The sequence below is a fragment of the Sinohyriopsis cumingii genome, chromosome 10 (assembly GCF_028554795.1).
Source record: "Sinohyriopsis cumingii isolate HCF-2022 chromosome 10, ASM2855479v2, whole genome shotgun sequence".
In the NCBI taxonomy this organism is placed as follows: Eukaryota; Metazoa; Mollusca; class Bivalvia; order Unionida; family Unionidae; genus Sinohyriopsis; species Sinohyriopsis cumingii.
This window is the reverse complement of record NC_142970.1, coordinates 36,237,657-36,263,660: the sequence shown is the minus strand read 5'-3', so window position 1 is coordinate 36,263,660 and position 26,004 is coordinate 36,237,657. Positions and strand designations below refer to the sequence as shown.

Sequence of the window (26,004 nt, the reverse complement as noted above, 5' to 3'; positions counted from 1 at the left end):
ACAGCAGATCAGTACCTATGCTATTTGCTTTAACTCAGCACATCATGTGAGTACAGCAGATCAGTATCTATGCTATTTGCTTTAACTCAGTCAGCACATTGTGTGAGTACAGCAGATCAGTGTATATGTTATTTGCTTTAACTCAGTCAGCACATTGTGTGAGTACAGCAGATCAGTACCTATGCTATTTGCTTTAACTCAGCACATCATGTGAGTACAGCAGATCAGTATCTATGCTATTTGCTTTAACTCAGTCAGCACATTGTTTGAGTACAACAGATCAGTGTATACGCTATTTGCTTTAACTCAGCACATTGTGTGAGTACAGCAGATCAGTGTCTACGCTATTTGCTTTAACTCAGCACACTGTGTGAGTACAGAAGATCAGTGTCTATGCTATTTGCTTTAACTCAGCATATTGTTTGAGTACAGCAGATCAGTGTATATGCTATTTGCTTTAACTCAGCATATTGTGTGAGTAGAGCAGATCTGGGTCTACACCATATAATTATTGATAGAAATAGCATTTAGTGTGTGTAGCTGATTTAGAAGCAATTCTTTAACAAATGCTACGTTTCTAAAGCATGACTCTTAAACAAAAATATTATTTCACTGATAATTCCTTACCCTTTTTCAACACTGAACATCAAGTTCTAGAATATTTTAGTATCTATTAATCATATAAGTACACTTGCATATGATCTGTGTGAACACAGCCACATAACTTAATTGGTGAACATTTAATTTGCTTAAATTATCAACACAAATGAAGAATACACACACAGCTAATCAGCAAATTTCCAAAATATTCTACTGAAAATAATCTGAATTTGGTGAATTCAAGAAAATGTAACTTTACGACATTAAAAGTATTGGATTGATAAATCACCCGGATAGTCTTACCGTCTGAGAATCCTGTCCAATGTTTCTGGTGCCATAAATGAGGTGGCATCAATATTGCCAACTTCATCAACATACAGCTGTGCTGAGCAGGTGTCCTTGCCAACAGAATTTACAGCAAGTACAGTATAATGTCCATGGTCTTCGGGTAATGCCACTCTGATGCGCAGTGTGCAAAAACCTTCTCTGTCATACTTGATCTCATATCTGTTGGACCGCTTGATCCTTTGTCCATCTTTGTACCAAGCAACCTGTAAAATAATGGTGAATTTTTATACAGACCACCTCAACTAAAGCTATCATAGATAAAAATTAAAGATGAAAGATTTGAATTCAATGCTGACAATTTTATTTGAAATACAAAATGATACAATGTTACTTTAATGCTGTGTCTTATCAAAACAAATAGAATGTTTAATGACTTAGTGTAATAGGCCCCCCAAGATGATTGTCAAAATCATCACAAAAAAGTACTTGGAATGAAAAATCGAGTCATAATACTTCCCAAAACAGGGTGCATAAGATCTGTACAGATAGAAATAGAAAAGAAACAGTTGGGACTGAACAGTCTTCTTGACTGCTAATTTATGCAAGGCAACATTTGAATAACTGTTTTTGCATTTTATTGCAAAAATGATTTTACAATTTTATACCTTTGGTCTTGGTCGTCCTGTAATTCTGCAGATGAAAGTTGCATCAGATCCTTCCATCAACTGGAAGTCTTTTAGTTTCTGTTCAATCTGTGGTGGTGACATTTGACTAGGGCTCAGTCTGTCTATCTCTGAGTCATACTCTGAGGTCTCCGTCTCACTGGAGAATTTCACCTTCCCCTCCCGATACTGTACCTCCTGCACTAGACGCTCCTCAAAAGAGGAAACTGCAAATCTCTACAATACAAAAAAGTTTTTGCATTATAAACAAGTAAAAGGAATTCACTTTACTCATTCCATTACATTTAGTTACAGATTTTCTATTTTCTGCCTCTCATAAACTTTCAAGGATAAAGTGTTTCTCAAATATTTCCTCAGAGGAGACGAAAACAGTTTTGTACCAAAATCTGATCATACAGCTCCCAATGTAAATAACTCCCTTTCAAACCTTGGTAAATCCGAATGGTCTATGCAATGTTTAACAAGAAATTGTTATGTGTATACTGTCATTATCTTACCATTTAATAATTCATGCTTCACGTGTAAAAATGTTTGAATTGCACGTTCAATGTACAGAGAGAGAGATAACCCCGGTACAAAGTAAAGCATGTAACAAATGTATAATAATTGTGAATTTCAGAATCTCTTCAACACAAGTAAACAAGGAAATCAAAGAGTAACAAGATTTATTCCCTTTTAATTCAGGTCATATCACATATATTCTACTCACCGGTTCTGCTTCCTCCTCGACTGGCTGCATCTCTTCCTCCTCTGGTTGAGCCATCCTGTATGCCACATTGCTCTGCAGGATTTTCTCAGAGCGTGGAATGAAGAAGTCCTTCTCCCCACGCACTGGTGGCAAGTCTCGCTGCTGCAGCTCCTGGACAGGCACAGAAGGTGGGAATGTAGGTGGCTCCTCCCGACGTGGGGCCTTGGTGGGTACAATGGGTGGGGGTGGAGCAGGTGGTGCTTTTGCTGGAATTTAGAAAATCAACTTCCGTGTTGAAAATGTTACCAGAGCATCCAACAAAGGTCCTTAATACTTGATATTAACACTGAACTCATTTCATCATTCTCTATTTTGCAATAAGACAGTCTAACTTTAAAAAATAATGTGCAGAACTGTATTCATCTGGATGCACATAATGCTTTTCATTAAGCATATCAAAATGCAGGTGATCTGTGAAAACTTCATGGTGTTAATTTAGTGAGTCACTAACATTTAATGATGCTAAAAGGCTGTGAAAGTATCTGATAAATTTTACACATCTACCAACTGTGCAGATTTTGTACACTCTGAATTCATTTATCCAAGTCTTAAAATCTCTAAATGTAGTTTAGCATTTCCAGTGTATCTAGAGATACAATAACAGAATACACATACTTTCAGCAGGAAGTAGGGCAGCAGATGTGCTTGCTTCACCGACAGGATTGATGGCATGGCAGGTGTATTCTCCTGCATCATCTGGCCGACAGTGGGAAATGATCAGAGTACAGCGACCGGTGTTCTCATCAAATGTCATCTTATGTCTGAAAATCAAAACAGTCACAAGCATAAATACTGTATATAAGTAGTGTAATTCCTTGATCTACCATCAAATTATTATCATTTATTTCAAGATAAAAAGTAAAGTAATTCATTATGAAACAAACTTTGATATTAACAAAACATAGAGACTGAGACAACTGTAGAGTGAAAAATGATGATAAAAGAATATCTGCATCCACCAGTAAAATATGGATTTTGCTATGACTCATTATTCCATTTTATACACAGCACTTAGCTATGTCAGTTGATTAAGAAAATGTTGAGATAAGCAGTAGTAACCTTCTGCATATTACACAAGGCCTACAGTGCTACCATATTCAACCTTTTGCATAATACACAAAGCCTGCAGTGCTCCCTTAATACAACCTTCTGCATAATACACAAGTCCTGCAGTACTCATTTAATTCAATGTGTTTAAAAATTTTTGGCACAATTCCTCTGTCTGAAACTTGTCAAACAGCTAAATTCAAAAAATATTCTACATTACACATAACTCTATCATGATTTCATGCAGGTCATCATTTTATATCAAACTGTTACGTTTTACAGCATTTCAAACTGTACAAATGAAGTAGCGGACAGCAAATTGAATGGGAAATAGCTTATTTAATATACAATCCTGGCACATAAATCTTTAAAGCAAGACAGATTCCCAACAATTTTCATGTTCATTTCAATCGTTTAGGTCCTGAATACAAACCTAATTAAAATTTCTTGGCCATTTCCACTGCACAAGACCTCATAAGCAAAAGGTTACTACTGTGACTTACAATGAAACTGATACTCCCTCATTTTCTAACCTCCACAGACAGGTATCCTTAATAAGATGTCAGATGTGCAAATGAAAATAAGGAAAAGAATGGCTAACTTATAAAATGCCATATATCCCAAGGTCCCTGCTAGGACAGGATAGTTTAGTCACAAAGATGCAACAAAACTGTGATGATATCATGTCACTATGAGTGTATAGTATGTCTACACATTAACTGCAAAAATCCAGCAATTTCCAACTTATCTTCAAAGATAAGGAAATAAAAATCAGTTTTCAGTTGTAACTGAAATGTTTTTGTACGAGTTATTTTTATTTACTTTCCTCTCATAATGTGTATCAATTTGTTTTTGTGTACCTTGATGCCTCTGCCAAAATGCCATAACTATGTCCCTCTGTAAGTGCCTCCAAGTCTCTTCTTCATAAAGTGATATGGATGTTTCCAATAAATACAAACCTTGAATCTGGTTTGATGGGATGGCCTCCACTGCTCCAGTACACCTCGGGAATGGGCTGTCCAACCACATAACACTCGAATATGATGTTTGTACCCTCCACAAGTCTTCTTTTGGTTAATCTATCCACAAAGGCTGGCTTGACAGCCTCAATGGGGGAAGGGATCCTTTCTTCTTGGGGAAGGGATACAGGGGCCGGCTCCATCATCTCATATACCTCTGGAGGAGCACCTATATAAATAGAGTGAAGTCAACTTGTATAAACATTATTTAGCTCATGTCAAGAGAACAACATTTTGCTACTTATTCTACAGGTTAGAAATGCTATGACATTGGTGCAAGAAATCACTTGTCTGTATTACATGTGAAAGAAACTTAGACATTAATGTAAGGAGTCACCTGTTGGTATTATATCTTATCAAAGTTTGAACACTGATGTATGGAGTCACCTGCCCATATTACATTTACATATTACAGAAGCTTAGACACTAATGTAAGGTGTCACCTGTCTATATTACATCTTATAGAAACTTTGATATTGATCTTAGGTGTTACCTGTCCATATTACATATTATAGAAGCTTTGATAAGGTGTCACCTGCCCATATTACATATTATAGAAGCTTTGACACTGACGCTGTTGTTGTTGTTGTTGTTGTAGGGTTTAACGCCATTTTTCAGCACAAGATAGGCTATACATGGCGGCCAGTATAAATGGTGGAGGAAGAACCCTGGAAAACTCAGGGAAGAACCACCGACCCACGAGAAGCTACTGGCAGGCTTTCCCACATACCCACGCTAGCCGAGCCTTGGACTCGAACCCACGCAGACAGAGGTGAGATGACAGTGATCCGGAACGGTAAGCGCTTTAGACCACTCGGCCACTCGGGGCCCCCACACTGACGTAAGGTGTCACCTGTCCATATTACATATTATAGAAGCTTTGACACTGATGTAAGGTGTCACCTGTTCATATTACATATTATTGAAGCTTTGACACTGATGTAAGGTCTCACCTGTCCATATTACATATTATAGAAACTCTGACACTGATGTATGGTGTCACCTGTCCATATTACATATTACAGAAGCTTAGACACTGATGTTAGGAGTCACCTGTCTATATTACATCTTATAGAAACTTAGATGTTGATCGAAGGTGTTACCTGTCCATATTACATATTATAGAAGCTTTGACACTGATGTAAGGTCTCACCTGTCCATATTACATAATACAGAAGCTTAGACACTGATGTCAGGAGTCACCTGTCTATATTACATCTTACTGAAACTTAGATATTGATCGAAGGTGTTACCTGTCCATATTACATATTATAGAAGCTTTGACATTGATGTAATATGTCACCTATGAAAGTCAAACATCAGGCAGGACAATTAATAAGGTTATTATAAAACAGAGTCTAGTAAGAAGCATTTGTTATTCAAGTCTAGAAACAGGCTCAAGACTCTTTGGGATTAAGGAAATTACCCACAAATAATTAAATGCATTATTTCTAGATAGTCTCATGCTTTCTCCCCAAATGAAATCTGGAAGTTAAATGATTTTTGTGATCCTTTAATAACATACCAAAATGTACTATGAAATATTTACTCTGTACAAAAGATTTTTTAAGAAATGATGTTCACAAATGTTGTTAAAGCACTATAATTATCATCATCATTTTAGGATCACTTTTATCAAATGATTTAAAGTCTCAGACAAAATTCTCCAAAAACTTTAGGAAAATCCTAATCAGGCTAGAAGTGTCACAGCAGGCATATATATATATATACCCTACAGAAGAGGAATATGTGCATTTCCCCATATAGCAATGACATATACAGCAGTCATATAGCCCTATAGAAGAGGAACATGTGCATTTCCCATATAGCAATGACATTCACAGTAGGCATATAGCCCTACAGAAGAGGAACATGTGCATTTCCCCATATAGCAATGACATATACAGCAGTCATATAGCCCTATAGAAGAGGAACATGTGCATTTCCCATACAGCAATGACATTCACAGTAGCATATAGCCCTACAGAAGAGGAACATGTGCATTTCCCCATATAGCAATGACATATACAGCAGTCATATAGCCCTATAGAAGAGGAATATGTGCATTTCCCATATAGCAATGACATACACAACAGGCATATAGCCCTATAGAAGAGGAATATGTGCATTTCCCCTATAGCAATGACACATACAGCAGGCATATAGCCCTATAGAAGAGGAACATGTGCATTTCCCCTATAGCAATGACATACACAACAGGCATACAGCCCTATAGAAGAGGAATATGTGCATTTGCCCTATAGCAATGACATACACAGCAGGCATATAGCCCTATTGAAGAGGAACATGTGCATTTCCCCTAAAGCAATGACATACACAGCAAGCATATAGCCCTATAGAAGAGGAACGAATGTATTTCCACTACAGCAATGACACACTGCAGGATTATAGCCATATAGAATAGGAACATGCGCATTTCCCCTATAGCAACAACATACAAAGCAGGCATATAGCCCTACACAAGAGGAACATGTGCATTTCCCCTATAGCAAAGACATACACAACAGGCATAGAACCCTACAGAAGAGGAACATGTGCGTTTCCCCTATAGCAATGACATAAACAGCAGGCACAGAACCCTACAGAAGAGGAACCTGTGCATTTCCCCTATAGCAATGACATACACAGCAGGCAAATAACCCTCTAGAAGAGGAACACAAATGCATTTCCCCTACAGCAATGACATACCTATCACATCTAATATGCATTCTGTACTTGCTGATCCATCAGCATTCGTGGCTATGCACTTAAATATCCCAGAATCCTCTGGGAAAACCTCAGCAACTGTCAGTGATGATGATTCATCAGAGTAGGAAATCTCAAAGTCAGTGGAACTGTGTATATCCGAGTCATCTCTGTACCACTTGATGATTGGCTCAGGATGACCTTTGAATCTGACCTCAAAGATGACCTTCTCACCCTCTCTGGCTGTAATAGGATGGAGAGTCTGAAAAGAGGCAAAGATTGTTTTTCCGTAAAGAGATTTGTTTATATTTTCATCCTGAAAATCTTCATTTTTATTTATCCCCAGCCCTTAGATAATTATTAAAGAGATCATAAACAAATGTCATTAAACATTTAAGCATTTTCTCATGTACTTCTTCATACAAAATTTTCATATAAGCAACACCCTTTACTCATGTAATTCTTTAATTTTCATTTATATGACACCCTTTGTCTCACATATTTCTTTCTGGGGTAAAGCAAGTTTAATCTTACCTAAACCACTTGAAAAGGCCTTGGAACATAATCTTTCCTCAAAAAATCATGACTTTTAATCATAAATGCACAAGAGAAATGCTACCTGACACTGTTAAATGGTTGTGATCTGATTAGTAACAGTTTAAATAAACAAGATATATGAATGAGTTGTAGATACTTCATAACAAAATCTTGCAATGAGTTGTAGATACTTCATAACAAAATGTTGCAATGCACTGTAAATACTTCATAATAAAATGTTGCAATGAGTGGTAGATACTTCATAACAAAACCTTGCAATGAGTTGTAGATACTTCATAACAAAACTTTGCAATGAGTTACAGATACTTCATAACAAAACCTTGCAATGAGTTGTAAATAATTCATAACAAAACCTTGCAATGAGTTGCAGATACTTCATAACAAAATGTTGCAATGAGTTGTAAATACTTCATAACAAAACCTTGCAATGAGTTGTAGATACTTCATAACAAAACTTTGCAATGCACTGTAAATACTTCATAATAAAATGTTGCAATGCGTTGTAGATACTTCATCACAAAACACTGCAATGAGTTGTAGATACTTCATAACAAAACCTTGCAATGAGTTGTAAATACTTCATAACAAAACCTTGCAATGAGTTGTAGATACTTCATAACAAAACCTTGCAATGAGTTGTAGATACTTCATCACAACACACTGAACTGAATTGTAGATATTTCATGCCAAGACCTCATACTGAATTGTAGGGACTTCATGACAAGACCTTGTACTGAACTGTAGGGACTTTATGACAAGACCTTGTACTGAATTGTAGGGACTTCATGACAAGACCTTGTACAGAATTGTAGGGACTTCATGACAAGACCTTGTACTGAATTGTAGGGATTTCATGGCAAGATTTTATACTGAACTGTAGGGACTTCATGACAAGACCTTATACAGAACTGTAGGGACTTCATGACAAGACCTTATACTGAACTGGAGGGACTTCATGACAAGACCTTGTACTGAATTGTAGGGACTTCATGACAAGACCTTGTACTGAATTGTAGGGATTTCATGGCAAGATTTTATACTGAACTGTAGGGACTTCATGACAAGACCTTATACGGAACTGTAGGAACTTCATGACAAAACCCTATACTGAACTGGAAGGACTTCATGACAAGACCTTGTACTGAATTGTAGGGACTTCATGGCAAGACCTTATACTGAACTGTAGGGACTTTATGACAAGACCTTGTACTGAATTGTAGGGACTTCATGACAAGACCTTGTACTGAACTGTAGGGACTTCATGACAAGACCTTATACTGAACTGTAGGGACTTCATGACAAGACCTTATACAGATGTATAGATACCTCCAGGCAAACCCTTGTACTGATTTGTAGATACTTCATTACAAGAGTAACTTTTTTGTAGATACAGCCTTCAATCAGTACTGGGCAAAGTTTGATGGTCCAAGTTTCTCAGGTAATACATTTATAACTACTGCAAAATTGACTCACCTTTGTAAATCTTGGCTTTTCCTTTTTGGTAACAGCAGCTAGTTTTTCTGGCACTTTTTCTGGTTTGGTTGGGGCTTTTAATTCTGGCAGTTTGGTTTCCCTTGGGATTGTTTTCTTCTTTTCTATGTCCTCATGAACTGGTTTAATTGCCTCTCCTTCTGGTGCTCCAAACAAGTGAATTCTCTTTTCAAACATGGGCAGTTCTCGTTTTTCCTTGACCTGAATATCCACCTGTTCTATGAATCTTTTTGGTTCTTCCTTCAGGAGATCTTTCTTTGTAAATTCAGAAGGGCGCTGAAGTTTAGGCACCTTAGCCTCTGGTGCCTCTTCTGGAGGCTTATGCAGAAGTGATTTTGCAGCTAGGGCTCTCTTAGGTTCGAACTGTTCTCGAACCTCACTGATAGGTTTAACTTCTGGACTGATCTCTTCTTCCATTGGTTGAGCTGTGAAAATTAAGAAAAAAGCAAATGAACTATGACTGCAAGAGTCAACTATTCATGCAAAATGTTATATGAATATATAAAAAAATGAAGTTGAGGACCTGAGTTTTATTTTCACAGAAAAAAGTCATACACTACAGTTATTATTTTCAACTGCATAATTTGCAATTATTTGGTTCAATCCATAATTAATGCCAAAGTCATTTCTACAGATCATCACAAAGATTTAATGATATTAAAAATATTTATGTGACAATAAGATACTGATTACATTCTAAAGAAAATGAAATGCATAAAAGGACCTGTAGCAAACAAAGAACACTCATTCCAATCATAATACCTTAGGAGAACTACTACTACCTCACAAATCCATCCCTCTCAGATAATACATTTTGCTAAAAGTTATCTGCCAGCCTAGGTGGAGGTTGTACAGTGACCTTCCCTTGGTACTGATGCCAAATTCCATGAATATCTGTTACTACTGGAATGTAAGGTACACTCTCTATGGGTGTAACTGCAGCGAGGCTTAGAGAGTGTATTATGATTGGATAAGTATTCTTAAAGAAACATATTTTACTAGAAAAAATCGGTTTCTTCTTTAAACACTTTCCCCAATCAGAGTATCTTAGGAGAATAGGTAAGAGGTGGAGGGAGATACATCCCCTTACACTGGAGAGATAATCACCAGTCCCCTAAGGTATGTGAGACAACTTCTAGATAACCCGACTTGAAAAGACTCCATCTGTCGGGAAGCAGCTTCAAAAAGGAAACATTTTTCCTCCTACATATCCAGTGGACATCATGAAATCATGTCCATATGTAGCTGTCAAACAATCTGGAAGGGTAACCTTTGTGCCACAGGTAAAGGTTCTTACAGATCGACTTGGGCATTTTAGGATGAGAGATCTCTGATAAGAACTGCTGAAGTGTATTTGGATCTCCAGTTTAACTCCTATGCAATGATAGTGCTAACCATCCTAATTTTGTGAGCCAAAATGTGGAGCAAATTCATTGATGTGTGTTTAGTCCAATATGCAGGAGAGATAACCCACTTATTCAGCATGAAAATGTCTATGTTGATATATCATCCTTAACCTCTTTGAAACTAAAACAAGGCATGATCTCCTTCAATGCAGCTGCTCAATATTCCTGAAATACCGCTTCAAAGCTTGCACTGGGTCCTGTTGATGACCTTGTGATGAAGTGCCCAGAATAGACAGAAATTAATACCAATGTATAATTCCTCATGAATGGAAGTCTGTTCTTGGCAATGAAACCACAGGCTTCATGAGCTATATTGATTTATCATGGAGGAACTGCAAGTAGATAGGTCCACCAATAAGAAATGTATTGCTGATTTTGCCTGCTAACTGCCAAAGTAGTGAAGAAGCAGGATTCATAAGATAGGTGAACTAAGTAATGGTGTCTTGTTCCACCATGTTAATACCCATGATAACCTGCACTTGGGCAAGGGTCAATGTCATCTGCCAGGTGGAATCCCAAAGAAAAGAAGATCAGATATGTCTTTGGTTTGTTTAATATCCTCTCTTCCATGACAGCACAGTATGCCAGTGATTGTGGAACAGTAGGTTCAACTGTTATTGGTACTAACTGTTTCTCATCAATGGAAGTTAACTATTGATGTCCATATTGGTATAAAGTACTTTTGTGTGCTCTGCTGAGATTATATTCCTTTGCCTTCATATACCTCTACGGTGAATGGCCATTTCACCTGAGGGATTTTCCACCAATTGTTGAGAGAACTACTGAATAAGATCCAGATGTGCTGGTCCATTGATTCCAGATCTAGTCAACTGAACGTTGAAACAGTACGAGGTCAATGTTGTTCTTGCCGACAACAAGATTACACAGTCTCCATAATTGCAATGCCAGTAGCTGGTACAGGGAACTAACATTTCCATTGGTCAGAATGTTACCACGTGATCAAAACGAATTGCGTTCATTTCTGTATGAACTGTAAGGAGAACTACTTTTCCACTTCTATAAATAGAGTCACGTGTACAGCATTAGATAAACACCGCCAGTTAAGGCAGACATGAAGTAAGCATTTAAGAAAAACAACATTCTAACAAACAAACAAAAAATAACTGAAAAAATTTGGCTTCCATTGGTTGAAGGACTGGTATTATGATGACCTTATTGCGATCAAGCTGGACATCCCAAGTGCAATAAATAGCTACGTAACAAAAAAACCACAAACATGTATTACTACGCTCAATTAAAATTTCTGTTTTTTTAATGATGCAAACAAAATAACATAACAAATAATTAAAATTTCAATTATAAGAGTTTAACATTGTTTTTTCTGAGTTCATCGTGGTATAAACTGTCAGTTGCCGACTCACACAGCTTACATAACGCCCTTCGGGCGTTATTTGCCGTGTGAGTCGGCAACTGACAGTTTATACCACGATGAACTCAGAAAAAACAACGTTAAACTCTTACATAATGGACAGCATTAGGATCCATTGTTGCAATCCATTTAAAATCCAAAAGCATAACAGTTCACTTAATGTGCCCAGGTTAAGGACCACCTGATGAGTGCTGCATTGTAGCTGACGAATTCTGGCGAAAGGCTTAGTAAGTGAACTGAACATGATAACGAGTTCCCAGAAAACTTGTTTGGTCCCAATGACGTCATGGTAAATCTTCCCTAATCAGCCATGAAATAATGGAGCTCTCTCCATACTGGGATCTATGATAAGGATGACAAGGGGGAGGGCCTCTTCCATTTAGTTGTAGGATTGTTTCCCTGTGGCATGCTCTCTAGGGACATCACTGCCACCTTGTTGGCTGCCTTGCAAATCCCTTTGCTTTAACTGAGACTGAGAAGGTTGGTGGAATTTTGTGAATTCCATCAAAATGATGGTTAAAGAAGAGAATCAATGATGAAGGTTGCATCTGTATACTGGGCAATGAATGGTCTGTAAGGTGGAAGTAGAGAGCATTACATTGCTCTTTTTTTCCATCTGTTGTGATCTGTTAGCTGCTATTACAGCCATAGTTATTTTGTGTCTCTGTTATGAAGTGGACCATCCTACCCTATGAATATAAACCTGCTTATTCCATCAACTAAAATCGTGGAGTACCCTGAATTGATACTGTGACTTATCATGTATATGTTGTTGTCATGGATCCTATGATGCCTTATATATGGAATAGTCCAGCTGAAACAGAAGTGGGTCAACTGTGTGGGGAGGACATCATCTGAGTCATTATGTTGGGATGGGTTACAGTGTGTTTGATCCACATAACCAGTCCATGCATCTGCTGTTTGAGAGGATACTTTTGGCTGTTTGCTTAGCTCTCTCCCTCAGTATTCAGCAAAAGATATTGAGCCAAATCCTCAGGTGTCAAGGAATCACCAATAATGAGGAGTCCTATGGTGGTAACCAATAAAGAATCCAATTGGGAGAAAACTGAAAGGATCTTCCATAGATAATTTCACCTGATGTTAGAACTGTAGACCAGGCTGGTGATGTGGAGAAATGAGGACAGACACTTTATGGGATTGGGTGGGAAACTTCAGTTCAAGTTTGCAAGGTGGAGTTCACTCATCCAAGTAGAATCTAACAATGATGAGAAAACTTGAATGCCAGTATCATTGCAGTAACAGTCCACAACTATGTTTGCACCAATGATGAGTCAGATCCCCAGTGTGTCACATAGTAGAGTCTCTTGGGTGACAGAAGCTTGAGGTGGATGAAGAAACATCTCTTGAAACTTGAGCCCAAAGATGGATATCATACACCAAAGGTGTTTTGAGGTACTATGTGGTTAGACTGATCCATGAGGGTGTCTGTATAACTGTATGCCTTCCTCAGGAAGTAACAAACAGCACTATGTGTTTAGACTGATCCATGAGAGTGCCTGCACAGACTGGGCATTGTCTGCAGGAAGTGCCTAGCAGCACTATGCAAGTTGGACTGATCCATATATGACTGGTTTCATGAATTGCATTCTTGGGCATTACATCCATAAACTGGGTATCATATATAAATTGTGGAACTGGACAAGTTCGTTTTCTGGTGGCTGACACTGTATGATTGATGGTAGTTGTGGCTTTGTGATTAGGGTTATATGGCCAAGTCTGGTTGTGAAGAAACATGCCCATCTTGGCTGGCAGTTGTCCAGTTCCTGAGGTTGGGACTGGGTATGGTATATTGATCCAAATATCCAGTCGATAAATCTGATATGTGAGATTACAACTGATGCCTGTTGCTGCTCTCCATCTCACTGTCCAGAAAAGAAATGGTTCAAACCTTTGCGTGCAGGCAGATGTTATCATCCCCCAAGCTGCGATTGATTTTTGTGTCTATAATATTTAAGTCTGACATTTATTCAAGTTATGGCAACCACAGAACCGACACACTGTGAGTGGTTGTCAGACAGTCTCACCCACGGTCTAAAATCTGCAAGACAGAACAGATTAGACCCTAGTGTAGTGTACATTTAGTGTAGTGAACATCCTGCTTTAAACTTGTAAGAAACCATGCAGGGTTACCCACTGTGACAAATACCTGTAGTGGGGTGCACTTGACCGGCACAGGTAGAAAATTATAGCCTCAGTATTAAGATGTAGAAACTGGATGCTAAATAATCAACTCTGGTCACAAATGACTTGTAGTACATGAATTCTGACTGCTGGTACATGAAGAATCACTGGAGCGTCACTTATAGCATGTACATGTACGGACTGGAAGGCAAATAATCAAGTCTAGTAACAGTTTACCTGTAGGATGGCCAACTGTTGACAGCCTGAACAGGTAAAATCACTCAAGCATTACTTATAGTAACATGTGTGAACTGGACACTATGAAGTAAACCATGTGTAGAAAACTGCACTTATCCGACCAGGGTGGAAGCTATATAGTAACATAAACAAGTTTTCTATATTACACATAAAAACCTACACATAAAAAAGGAACTGATGCACCAATATTAATACGTACAAAGTAGGTACTATAATATCCATTATGAGATGATTTTACCTGTGAGAAAAGGCCAAATGATGTTCTATACAGATAAGATCAATAAAGTATCACATATACAACTATGAATTAGTGCTAGCTAATGGCCTAATGAAGGGCAGTGAAGCATCAATATATAAATACTGTAGGAAGGCTCAATGATGGCCTGTACAAGTGAATTCAATGGAGCTTGGTGCCTAGATGCTAAGACTGCATTACTATAGGAAAACTTACCTGTATATATCTGGCTGTAGTGGAAATTATACATATGTTTTCCATAGCCTCTACAGATTTGCATGCACATCTAATTAAAACTATAGCTAGAACAATTGTTAAGTTGCATAGGCTACCTGTGCAAGTATGTAATACTAATCAGTGATGGCAATGTGATAATTGTAAAGGCAGAACTTTGTCGCTATAGGAAGAAAGAAAAGTTGGAAACACAGGAGTATACTTCTCTTTGGAAGTGAAGACTCCTCCAACTTGTCAATGTAGAGTTTCCAGAAACTTGGTAGAGGATTTTTGCAGGATCCCTATTGATGAGAACATGCTGCTTGGCACAAGTGGAAGTAATAACTGAGATATTCACAGAATTTGCCACCAATCGCTGCACCAAGGAAAGATCACTTTGCCTGATCACCATCTATGTGAGCAGACAACTTTTAGCTTCTGTTGTTGTTGTTGTTGTGGGGTTTAACGCCATTTTTCAGCACATGATAGGCTATGCAGTATTAATGGTGGAGGAAGAACCCAGGAAAACCCCAGGAAGAACCACCAACCCACCAGCAGCTACTGGTAAGCTTTCTCACATATCCACATTTGCTGAATCCTAGACACGAACCCACACAGACAGAGGTGAGTTGCTTTCAGCTTCTTTTAGCTAAAAGTGTTATTTGGGAGGGCTAGATTTGTGATGTGGAAGTAGTTCTCCTACAGTATTATGATTGGGTAACATACTAAAAGAATAAATAAATCCTTACAAACAATTATGAGCTTGATGCACAACAAGATAAAATATAAAAGGTAAAGATGTTTTTGTAAAATTAAAAAAATAAATGTAGATCTAACATCCTTAAATATAGGTTTAAAACTTGTCACAAGATTTTCTCTCATGGTACATCATCATAATGTTTTAAACTGAGTTCACATGAAAAAGAAGAAGAAATTCTAAATTATAATCTGAACAAATCTAACTGTTCAGAAATGCATCAATTTTGCATGGAAATCATGCATTCATTTTCAACATGACCAAGTCATTTTTAATTCAATACATTTAGATGGAATCCGTTCAAACATTACTGCACATATATGAACAATCAAGCCAAATATTGACATCTTCATAGGTATAAGTTATAATTAAATATGATAACAACTGTGTCTAAGTCACAATGGAATGTTGTGAAAATTAAAAGAAACCAAGAAATACCTTCAACACTGAGGCTAGCAGTGCATGCTGCCTGTCCAGCCTCGTTGCTAGCCTTGACTGTGTATTTTCCCTCATCTTCATAGAAAACTTCAGGGATGTATAAAAAGTGGACATCTCCTTCTTGAATTATTTCAAAGTCTGGTGAGCTGACAATTTTTGACCCCTCCCGGTACCATGTGACCTCTGGGGGAGGGTGCCCTGCAACTCTGACAGTTAGGCGAACTGGCTCCCCTTCCTTGATGGAGATGTCATACAACCTCTCTGTGAAAGATGGTGGGGTCACTGATGCTGAAGGATAAACAAGATAAATAATATACTTCAATAATATCAACTGGAGTTTGAAAATGTTTATGCAGATATTTCAAATTTAAAATTATAACTGAAATACTAAAGCTAAAATTAGCAAAATTAAAGTTAGCAAGAGTACCATGAACACCTCATTACATGCCCACCCATATTTAAAAGTACAAGATGTAGATGAGAAAAAAAAAATGGTGCAGCGATAATTTTCCTTCTTTCAATCATAGTGACCTTGACCTTTTTACCCCCAAAGAGAATTCTTCCTTACCATAAGTGCAAGGCATTCACAATGTTTGGTTGAGGTATGTGATGTAGAACTAATGTTATTGTGCAGAAACCCTTTTTTTCTGCTAAATTTGCCTCGAGTTATGACCTTTTGACCACAAAATTGATGTACTTCTTCCTTACCTAAAGTGCAGGCCATACACAATGTTTGGTTGAACTCTGTAATATTGATATGATACTACTGTGCAGAAATGATTTGTATTACTTCAGTCACAGTGACCTTGATTATTTGACCATTTGACTAAAAAATCAACGGACTTCTTCCTCAACCCTAAATGCAAGTTATCCCAAAAGTCCGATCCCTGTCTGATTTTTAAAATTCTTTCAGCCTTAACCCCTAAAATTATGCAGTCACTCATTAAGTTGTTTCTCAAAATTCAAAACAATAATTGCATGAGCTACTGATAACAAGATTTTTTTTTAGACAACAAAAATTGTGTAAATTTGTTGTGAACACTCAGTTGTTTGAACAATCTGATATGAATTATCATGCTTTGAATATCACTATACTGTAACTATCACTGCCATCATAACCTCTGACTATATCCATCCAATTTAAATCAAGATACAAAATATTCTCTCAACGTTATGACAATATTTAAAAATTACAACTTATGAATTAGCACACCACAAGTTATTTAAGGTTTACAATCACATGGTATGTTATGTGAAACTGAAAAGTAAAATTCAACCTCTGACAATAAGCTCTGCTGAACTCGTAGCTTTTCCTGCCTCATTTGCTGCAATACATGAATACTGTCCTGAATCTTCAGGGAAGGCCTCGGGTATTGTTAATGTCACACGGCAATCCTTGTATGAAATCTGAAAATCTGGCTGATCCGTAAGCTCCTTGTCACGCTGATACCATTTAATGGTTGGTTCTGGTTTGCCTTAGAGAAAACACCATTCGTTGTCAGTAAACTAAAATAATTTCATGCAATACTCTCCTTCATGTCAATCATACTCAGATTCTTTCAAGATAGGACTTACTGACATTAGAAACTTCTGCCTACATCTCTTTTTATTTGCACTGTCAGTGACAGAAAATGACAACATAAAGAAGTTTAGACAGGGATACTATCAATTACAGCATTTCCTGGCACATCAACACAATCCTGGCTATGTAGTGTTGTAAAAATTCTGATTATGTACAGGGTTTACTGGCACATCAACACAATCCTGGCTATATAGTGCTGTAAAGCTTACTGATTATGTACAGGGTTTACTGGCACATCAACACAATCCTGGCTATATAGTGCCATAATGCTTACTGATTATGTACAGGGTTTACTGGCACATTAACACAATCCTGGCTATATAGTGCTGTAAAGCTTACTGATTATGTACAGGGTTTACTGGCACATCAACACAATCCTGGCTATATAGTGCCATAATGCTTACTGATTATGTACAGGGTTTACTGGCACATCAACACAATCCTGGCTATATAGTGCCATAATACTTACTTATGTATGTACAGGGTTTACTGGCTCATCAACACAATCCTGACTATATAGTGACATAATACTTACTGATGTATGTACTGGGTTTACAAACATCAACACAATCCTGACTATATAGTGACATAATGCTTACTGATGTATGTACAGGGTTTACTGGCACATCAACTCAATCCTGGCTATATAGTGCCATAATGCTTACTGATGTATGTACAGGGTTTACTGGTACATCAACACAATCCATATACAGTGCTGTAATGGATTTTTATGCTTCTTTTTGGAATGCAGAAAAAGAGATTTCACATCAAATATACAATTTAGGGATATAATCTAACAGTATACTCTTTCCAAATGTAACTTAAATAATTACTTTTCTATGAGAAATAGCAAGCATAAAATTTAAATTATTCAATGAGTTTCATAAGTTTCAATTTCAATTAACATAACTGTAAGATTTATTACATGACAAAAAAATACTGATTTTCAACAAAAAATGCACACAGCATTACAAAAACTTCTGATGTTATAATATATTAACATGAAACCATAAAACATGTATACTAACATTTGGGTTTATGTCTAAAAGTAACACAACAGTCATATGATAAAAACTGACATGTGACATCATTCAAGTTCTAAATAACATTACTATAGTTCTTTCTAATGATAAATCCAGGACTGCCATGAATTTCCTATGCATACAAATGACTAATGATACAATTTTGATAATCTAGGGGGAAAAATCATGAAAGATTCAATAATTTGGTGATTCATAAGCAAAATCTGCAGAACCTATGTTTGAACTAAACTGGTACAACTGTATTTAACTTGTCCCTGGAGTTAATGTACAAACAAAGGAAGCAGAAGTCAATGATGACAGGGATCAACTTGAAGCTCCTACCTGTCACCACCCCCTCAAACATCACTTTAGTTCCTTCCATAGCAGTGATATTTTTCAGTGCCTGGATGAATTTAGGTGGTATAGGGACCGAAATTGTGAGATCCACTGCCTGGAATTTGGGTGGTAAATCTGTGGTAATGGTGGTAGCATAATGGCCAGTGGCTCTGATTGGTTCAATTGGCTGGTATTTGTCTGGAATCTGTGTCAAGATTGTTGTAGCATGCTGTTCATATGATGGTATATAAGTTGGCTGCTCCTGCAGTTTGATGACTGATTGGCTCACACGAGTCTCTGACATTATCTTCTTTGTAACCTCGCGAGTGACCTGCTGCCGGGTTCTGATAAATAAAAATGGACATTGATAAAGAAAACAATATGTGAGAAGCTGATACTGAAATGAGTATTAACTGTACGTTACAGGTCTGAAGATGTGTTGGCATACATAATATCTAGGTCAGTAAAACATCTAGTTTGATAGCAATAAATCACAATACAGACTGGCAATAATGTATTACAACACAGACTCTGGCAATAGCGTATCACAATAGAGACTCTGGTAATAATGTATTACAATATGGACTGGCAATAATGTATTACAATATGGACTTTAGCAATAATGTATTACAATATAGCCTGAATGAACTGTATTACAACGAAGACTGTAACTATTGATGAAGCTATATAGTAGAATGAAACACAAACTCAATCATATAACTGTTCAAACTGAACATTCTCTTTGTCATCTTTCTTCCCATCAAATGATGTAAATAGAAGGCCAAGTAAACCATGTACTGAAAAAAACTTCAATCTTCTACATTTACCAAAGTACAGTACAAACTGACTACCCCCTTACAATACAAACTGACTACCCCCTTACAATACAAACTGACTGTCCGCTTACAATACAAACTGACTGTCCGCTTACAATACAAACTTACTGTCCCCTTACAATACAAACTGACTGTCCGCTTACAATACAAACTGACTGTCCGCTTACAATACAAACTGACTGTCCGCTTACAATACAAACTGACTGTCCCCTTACAATACAAACTGACTGTCCCCTTACAATACAAACTGACTGTCCGCTTATAATACAAACTGACTGTCCCCTTACAATACAAACTGACTGTCCGCTTACAATACAAACTGACTGTCCGCTTACAATACAAACTGACTGTCCGCTTACAATACAAACTGACTGTCTGCTTACAATACAAACTGACTGTCCCCTTATATCTACTACAAATAACAAAGTACAATACAAACTGACTGTCCCCTTTATCTACTATATTTTCTTAAGTAACCCACAAATACACTCTTTTTAAATTCCATGTAGCAAAGAATTTTAGTTATTAATGATTTATAAGTATGAAAGTATTTTTTTCAAACAATATTCTATGCACATATTGTGTAACTCTAGTAAAAATAAATTTCTTCATCAATTTATTGCTTGCATTGTTATGCTTAGCCCACTGTTAGTATGCTTAGCCAAAAGTGTTATTATGCTTGGCCTGAAGTGCTATTATGCTTGGCCCAAAGTGTTATAATGCTTGGCCTGAAGTGCTATTATGCTTAGCCAAAAGTGTTATTATGCTTGGCCTGAAGTGCTATTATGCTGAGCCAAGTGTTATTATGCGGAGCCAAAAGTGTTATAATGCTTGGCCTGAAGTGTTATTATGCTGAGCCAAAAGTGTTATTATGCTTGGTCCAATCAGCTAAATGTTCACAATAAAAGAGGTACTAAATCATTTTAGTTTATCTGAAAATATATAAAAAATCCAGTCAGAAAAGACAAGAATGCATTTTTGGTTTATTCTGCTAATGAGCTTTCTACAACAGATTTCAAGCAACATTTGTATGTGAAAAATTCAGATGGATGGTGTCCCCATAAGGTTTATGTATAAGGCACTATAGTATATATATATATGAATGATACCCTACTCTACGGCAGAACACTGTTACACCTGCAAACCACACTATGATGTACCCATCTTGCTAATAACTTCCTAACTGCTTTACTGAAAATTATTAACACTGTTCATGATGCCAATAGCTCTATGCTGCCATCTGCTTTCCACCCATTTCAACATCTCGTCCGGCATGAGTGCATGGCACAACTTCAAGCTACACAAATTAGACATGTACATGGCACATGTTCAACCTGCACAACTGATAAAAGTATATGGCACAAGTTAAATCTACACCACTGATACAAGTACATGGCACAAGTTAAATCTACACCACTGATACAAGTACATGGCACAGGTCCAAGCTACACAAATGTTATCAAGCCAAGTTGAAAAACATAACAATAACCACACTGCCAACAGACCTAATAGCCCTCAAATATACATGTACAATAACTGTCTACCATGTTATTTGAACACAGTAGTATGTTTAAATGTACATATGTATTTTGATTATAAGTGACTTTTTTAAAAGCTATTTAGAAATTAAATACACAAAGATATATATAACTCACACTTGTGACTCAAATGTCCTGCTCTTGAGTGGTTTTTCCTCCTCCACAATCAGGAGTGCAGAGCATGTAGCCTTGCCAGCATTATTTTCTGCCGTGATTGCAAACCTACCCGCATCCTCATCAAACACCTCAGGAATGTACAGTGTGTGTCGATTACCTTCCATACTGACAATATAATCCTGGGACACTAAGGGTTCTCCATTAAAATACCATGTCACCTATTCAAAAAAAAAGGAGAAAAGAAATCTTTTGTGTGGACTTTTACTCAGAAAAAATCTTTGCTTTTGTAAATATTTCACTAAAAGTCAGAATACCTGAAAAAAATAACTTGTGTTAACAAGAAGGTCAAAGTACAATCTCCATGATAGGGCATTAGTGTACTTGCAAAAGAAAATGCTATCAATGTTTGAATGAACTATGTCAAATTCTATATTTGTGCAACATACTTAAAAGTACTGATTCATGACATACTCAAAATATATGGGGGTTTTTCCCCCACCCTTTTACAAATATAATACCAGGTATGCTTTTTTACAACAAAAGTTGCATACACGTAGCATCCTGGAAGACAAAAATTTTAAATGGATGTCAAGACACATATTCTGTCTGCACTATAGCTCAAAATTAAATATTTTTATCATGATAAATTTTCTCACCTTATTATTACATTATCATTGCATGAAACAAGAAACCCCAATGATGGTCAGCTTACCTTTTTATTACATTATCATTGCATGAAACAAGAAACCCCAATGATGGTCAGATGACCTTATTATTACATTATCATCGCATGAAACAAGAAACCCCAATGATGGTCAGCTGACCTTATTATTACATTATCAGCGCATGAAACAAGAAACCCCAATGATGGTCAGCTGACCTTATTATTACATTATCATCGCATGAAACAAGAAACCCCAATGATGGTCAGCTGACCTTATTATTACATTATCATCGCATGAAACAAGAAACCCCAATGATGGTCAGCTCACCTTATTATTACATTATCATCGCATGAAACAAGAAACTCCAATGATGGTCAGCTGACCTTTTATGCAGCTAAGTAAGAAAATCTAATTTTTTTTCATTTCAGGCCATCTACATGAAGACATCTCCATACTAATCTAATCTTTTTCATTTCAGGCCATCTACATGAAGACATCTCCATACTAATTTAATCTTTTTCATTTCAGGCCATCTACATGAAGACATCTCCATACTAATCTAATCTTTTTCATTTCAGGCCATCTACATGAAGACATCTCCATACTAATTTAATCTTTTTCATTTCAGGCCATCTACATGAAGACATCTCCACACTAATTTAATCTTTTTCATTTCAGGCCATCTACATGAAGACATCTCCACACTAATTTAATCTTTTTCATTTCAGGCCATCTACATGAAGACATCTCCATACTAATTTAATCTTTTTCATTTCAGGCCATCTACATGAAGACATCTCCACACTAATTTAATCTTTTTCATTTCAGGCCATCTACATGAAGACATCTCCATACTAATTTAATCTTTTTCATTTCAGGCCATCTACATGAAGACATCTCCACACTAATTTAATCTTTTTCATTTCAGGCCATCTACATGAAGACATCTCCATACTAATTTAATCTTTTTCATTTCAGGCCATCTACATGAAGACATCTCCATACTAATTTAATCTTTTTCATTTCAGGCCATCTACATTAAGACATCTCCACACTAATTTAATCTTTTTCATTTCAGGCCATCTACATGAAGACATCTCCACACTAATTTAATCTTTTTCATTTCAGGCCATCTACATGAAGACATCTCCACACTAATTTAATCTTTTTCATTTCAGGCCATCTACATGAAGACATCTCCACACTAATTTAATCTTTTTTATTTCAGGCCATCTACATGAAGACATCTCCACACTAATTTAATCTTTTTCATTTCAGGCCATCTACATGAAGACATCTCCATACTAATTTAATCTTTCTCATTTCAGGCCATCTACATGAAGACATCTCCACACTAATTTAATCTTTTTCATTTCAGGCCATCTACATGAAGACATCTCCACACTAATTTAATCTTTTTCATTTCAGGCCATCTACATGAAGTCATCTCCACACTAATTTAATCTTTCTCATTTCAGGCCATCTACATGAAGACATCTCCACACTAATTTAATCTTTTTCATTTCAGGCCATCTACATGAAGACATCTCCACACTAATTTTCATCAAGAAAAAATTACACAACCATGCAGGTCCTATCATAGAAAGTAGTTAAGAAAAGAGCATACCTTTGGTTTTGGACTTCCTGAAACTGCACATTCAAAAGTGACAGAGTCCCCAGGTTTTACCACTTTATCAACAAAGAGTCTCATCAATTCTGGTGGTGACTCTTTTAGGACAGGTTCCTGTTTGACAGTTGTCTGCCTCGTCTCAATTGTTCTACGGACAGTCATGATCTCCCCCCTTGGCTCAACTGTTCTACGGACAGTCGTGATCTCCCCCCTTGGCTCAGGAGTAGGTTTGACTGTTAATTTAGAATAACATTTGGCATCTCCAGCTGTGTTGGCTGCTTTGACTATGTACATGCCACCATCTTCTTCAAATGCTTCTGGGATTGTCAGACTGTGAACATCAGCAAAGGCTGTAATCTGAAATCAATAAATGCTTCATGAAATAACTAGTCCATTTATAATTTCTATGCAGTTTTTCAAGATATGTAAAAAATGTATCCAGTTCTAAGTAATGTACTCTCTGTCAATATATTTCAAGTAAGGTATTCCTATTGTAAAAAATTCTAATAAATCTGTGTATCTGTATTTGTGTTATTTGTAAATACATCCAAGACTGTTGTTGTTGTTGGGTTTAACACCATTTCTCAGCAAAGGAAAGGGTATACATAGCAGCCAGAATAACTGGTGAAGGAGGAATTTGGAAAAACCCTGGTAAGAAACACCGACCCACAGGAAGCTATTGGCATCTTTCTCACATACCCATATTAGCCAAGCCCAAGACTTGAACCCATGCAGACAGATGTGAGATGGCAGTGTTTGGTAACATCAAGCACTTTAGACCATTCTGGCACCCAGTGCCCTTATATCCAAGATAGTAGTAGGAAAGGCAACAAATATGAAATGATTTTATATCTATTCACTGCATCAAGATTTGAAATGATTTTGTATCTATTCACACCTCAAGATTTACCTTATGAGCAAACATGACTGGTTTTGTGAGAATATTTCATATAAAAGATAAAAAAATTGAATGAAGAGGCATCACTGATCTATCACATTTGCTTTACATACCAGGACTGATATGCCATGATCTATCACATTTGCTTTACATACGAGGATTGATATGCCATGATCTATCACATTTGCTTTACATACCAGGATTGATATGCCACGATCTATCACATTTGCTTTACATACCAGGATTGATATGCCATGATCTATCACATTTGCTTTGCATACCAGGATTGATATGCCATGATCTATCACATTTGCTTTACATACCAGGATTGATATGCCATGATCTATCACATTTGCTTTGCATACCAGGATTGATATGCCACGATCTATCACGTTTGCTTTACATACCAGGATTGATATGCCATGATCTATCACATTTGCTTTACATACCAGGATTGATATACCATGATCTATCACGTTTGCTTTACATACCAGGATTGATATGCCATGATCTATCACATTTGCTTTATATACCAGGATTGATATGCCATGATCTATCACATCTGCTTTACATACCAGGATTGATATGCCATGATCTGTCACATTTGGCTGATTATCATATGCAGATTTCCATTATGATCTGCTAATATAGTGAACTCCCATTCTGATATGCCATACTAGTCTTGCAGATTGGGATAATGACAGATACTAAATAATCCACCAGACATGGCAGACTAGAACTTTTTGATAGATTGGGAAATTGGCAGATACTAAATACAACCCACCAGACATGGCAGACTAGAACTTTCTGATAGATTGGGATATTGGCAGATACTAAATAACCCACCAGACATGGCAGATTAACCCTTTACCTCATACAAGCGTCTTTGGACGCCTCTACTCCATTCGCATGGAAGCGCCTTTTGACGCCTCTGCAAGATTCACATAGAAGCGCCTTTTGACGCCTGCTGTAAATATCAGTTTTTTTTAGCTAGTTTTCGTAGCGCCACCTTCGGGGAAAACCCCCTTATTACATACTACATTCATTTCTGCGAATGACAATTACGTCAGATCACGTGGTCGCTATTCATGCACTGGTCGATATCTGCTATTTAAAGTAACTGGGTCGTAATCTCCACTCTCCAAAATGGCAGCCGCGGATTTCATTCAGTACGTAGGAAGTTTTCACGATTAGAATAACAACCACGAAAGATTCAATAAATTAGGTAAAGGCTCTGATATTAATGTAGGCAGCAATTAGTTTTTATAAATTATCAAATTCATATGACTTAGTGATATAGACGCACACGAAAACCTTGTAAATTTCGAGTATCGGAAATGGCAGCTACGGTTGGTCACGCGGCCTCATGGACATGACGGTGAACGAGTTCTCTCAAGATTT

General features: G+C 37.0%; 1 protein-coding gene across 38 annotated transcripts in view; it reads right to left on the bottom strand.

Moving 5' to 3' along the window:
- Positions 1–26,004, bottom strand: part of LOC149789875 (uncharacterized) — a 704,306-nt gene that overhangs the window by 581,564 nt on the left and 96,738 nt on the right. For all 38 annotated transcript variants that reach the window (XR_016423748.1, XM_089971883.1, XM_089971882.1 and 35 more), the window contains 12 exons: positions 23,703–24,062; positions 21,411–21,628; positions 18,926–19,263; positions 17,257–17,454; positions 15,980–16,267; positions 9,123–9,565; positions 7,095–7,353; positions 4,326–4,554; positions 2,935–3,080; positions 2,281–2,525; positions 1,554–1,787; positions 904–1,151 (listed from right to left, as the gene is read on the bottom strand). Coding sequence is in view for 37 of the 38 variants with exons in the window: in XM_089971883.1 (XP_089828009.1) it covers positions 904–1,151; positions 1,554–1,787; positions 2,281–2,525; positions 2,935–3,080; positions 4,326–4,554; positions 7,095–7,353; positions 9,123–9,565; positions 15,980–16,267; positions 17,257–17,454; positions 18,926–19,263; positions 21,411–21,628; positions 23,703–24,062 (3,206 nt within the window). In the remaining variant the exon portion in view is untranslated. The remainder of the gene's footprint in view (positions 1–903; positions 1,152–1,553; positions 1,788–2,280; positions 2,526–2,934; positions 3,081–4,325; positions 4,555–7,094; positions 7,354–9,122; positions 9,566–15,979; positions 16,268–17,256; positions 17,455–18,925; positions 19,264–21,410; positions 21,629–23,702; positions 24,063–26,004) is intronic.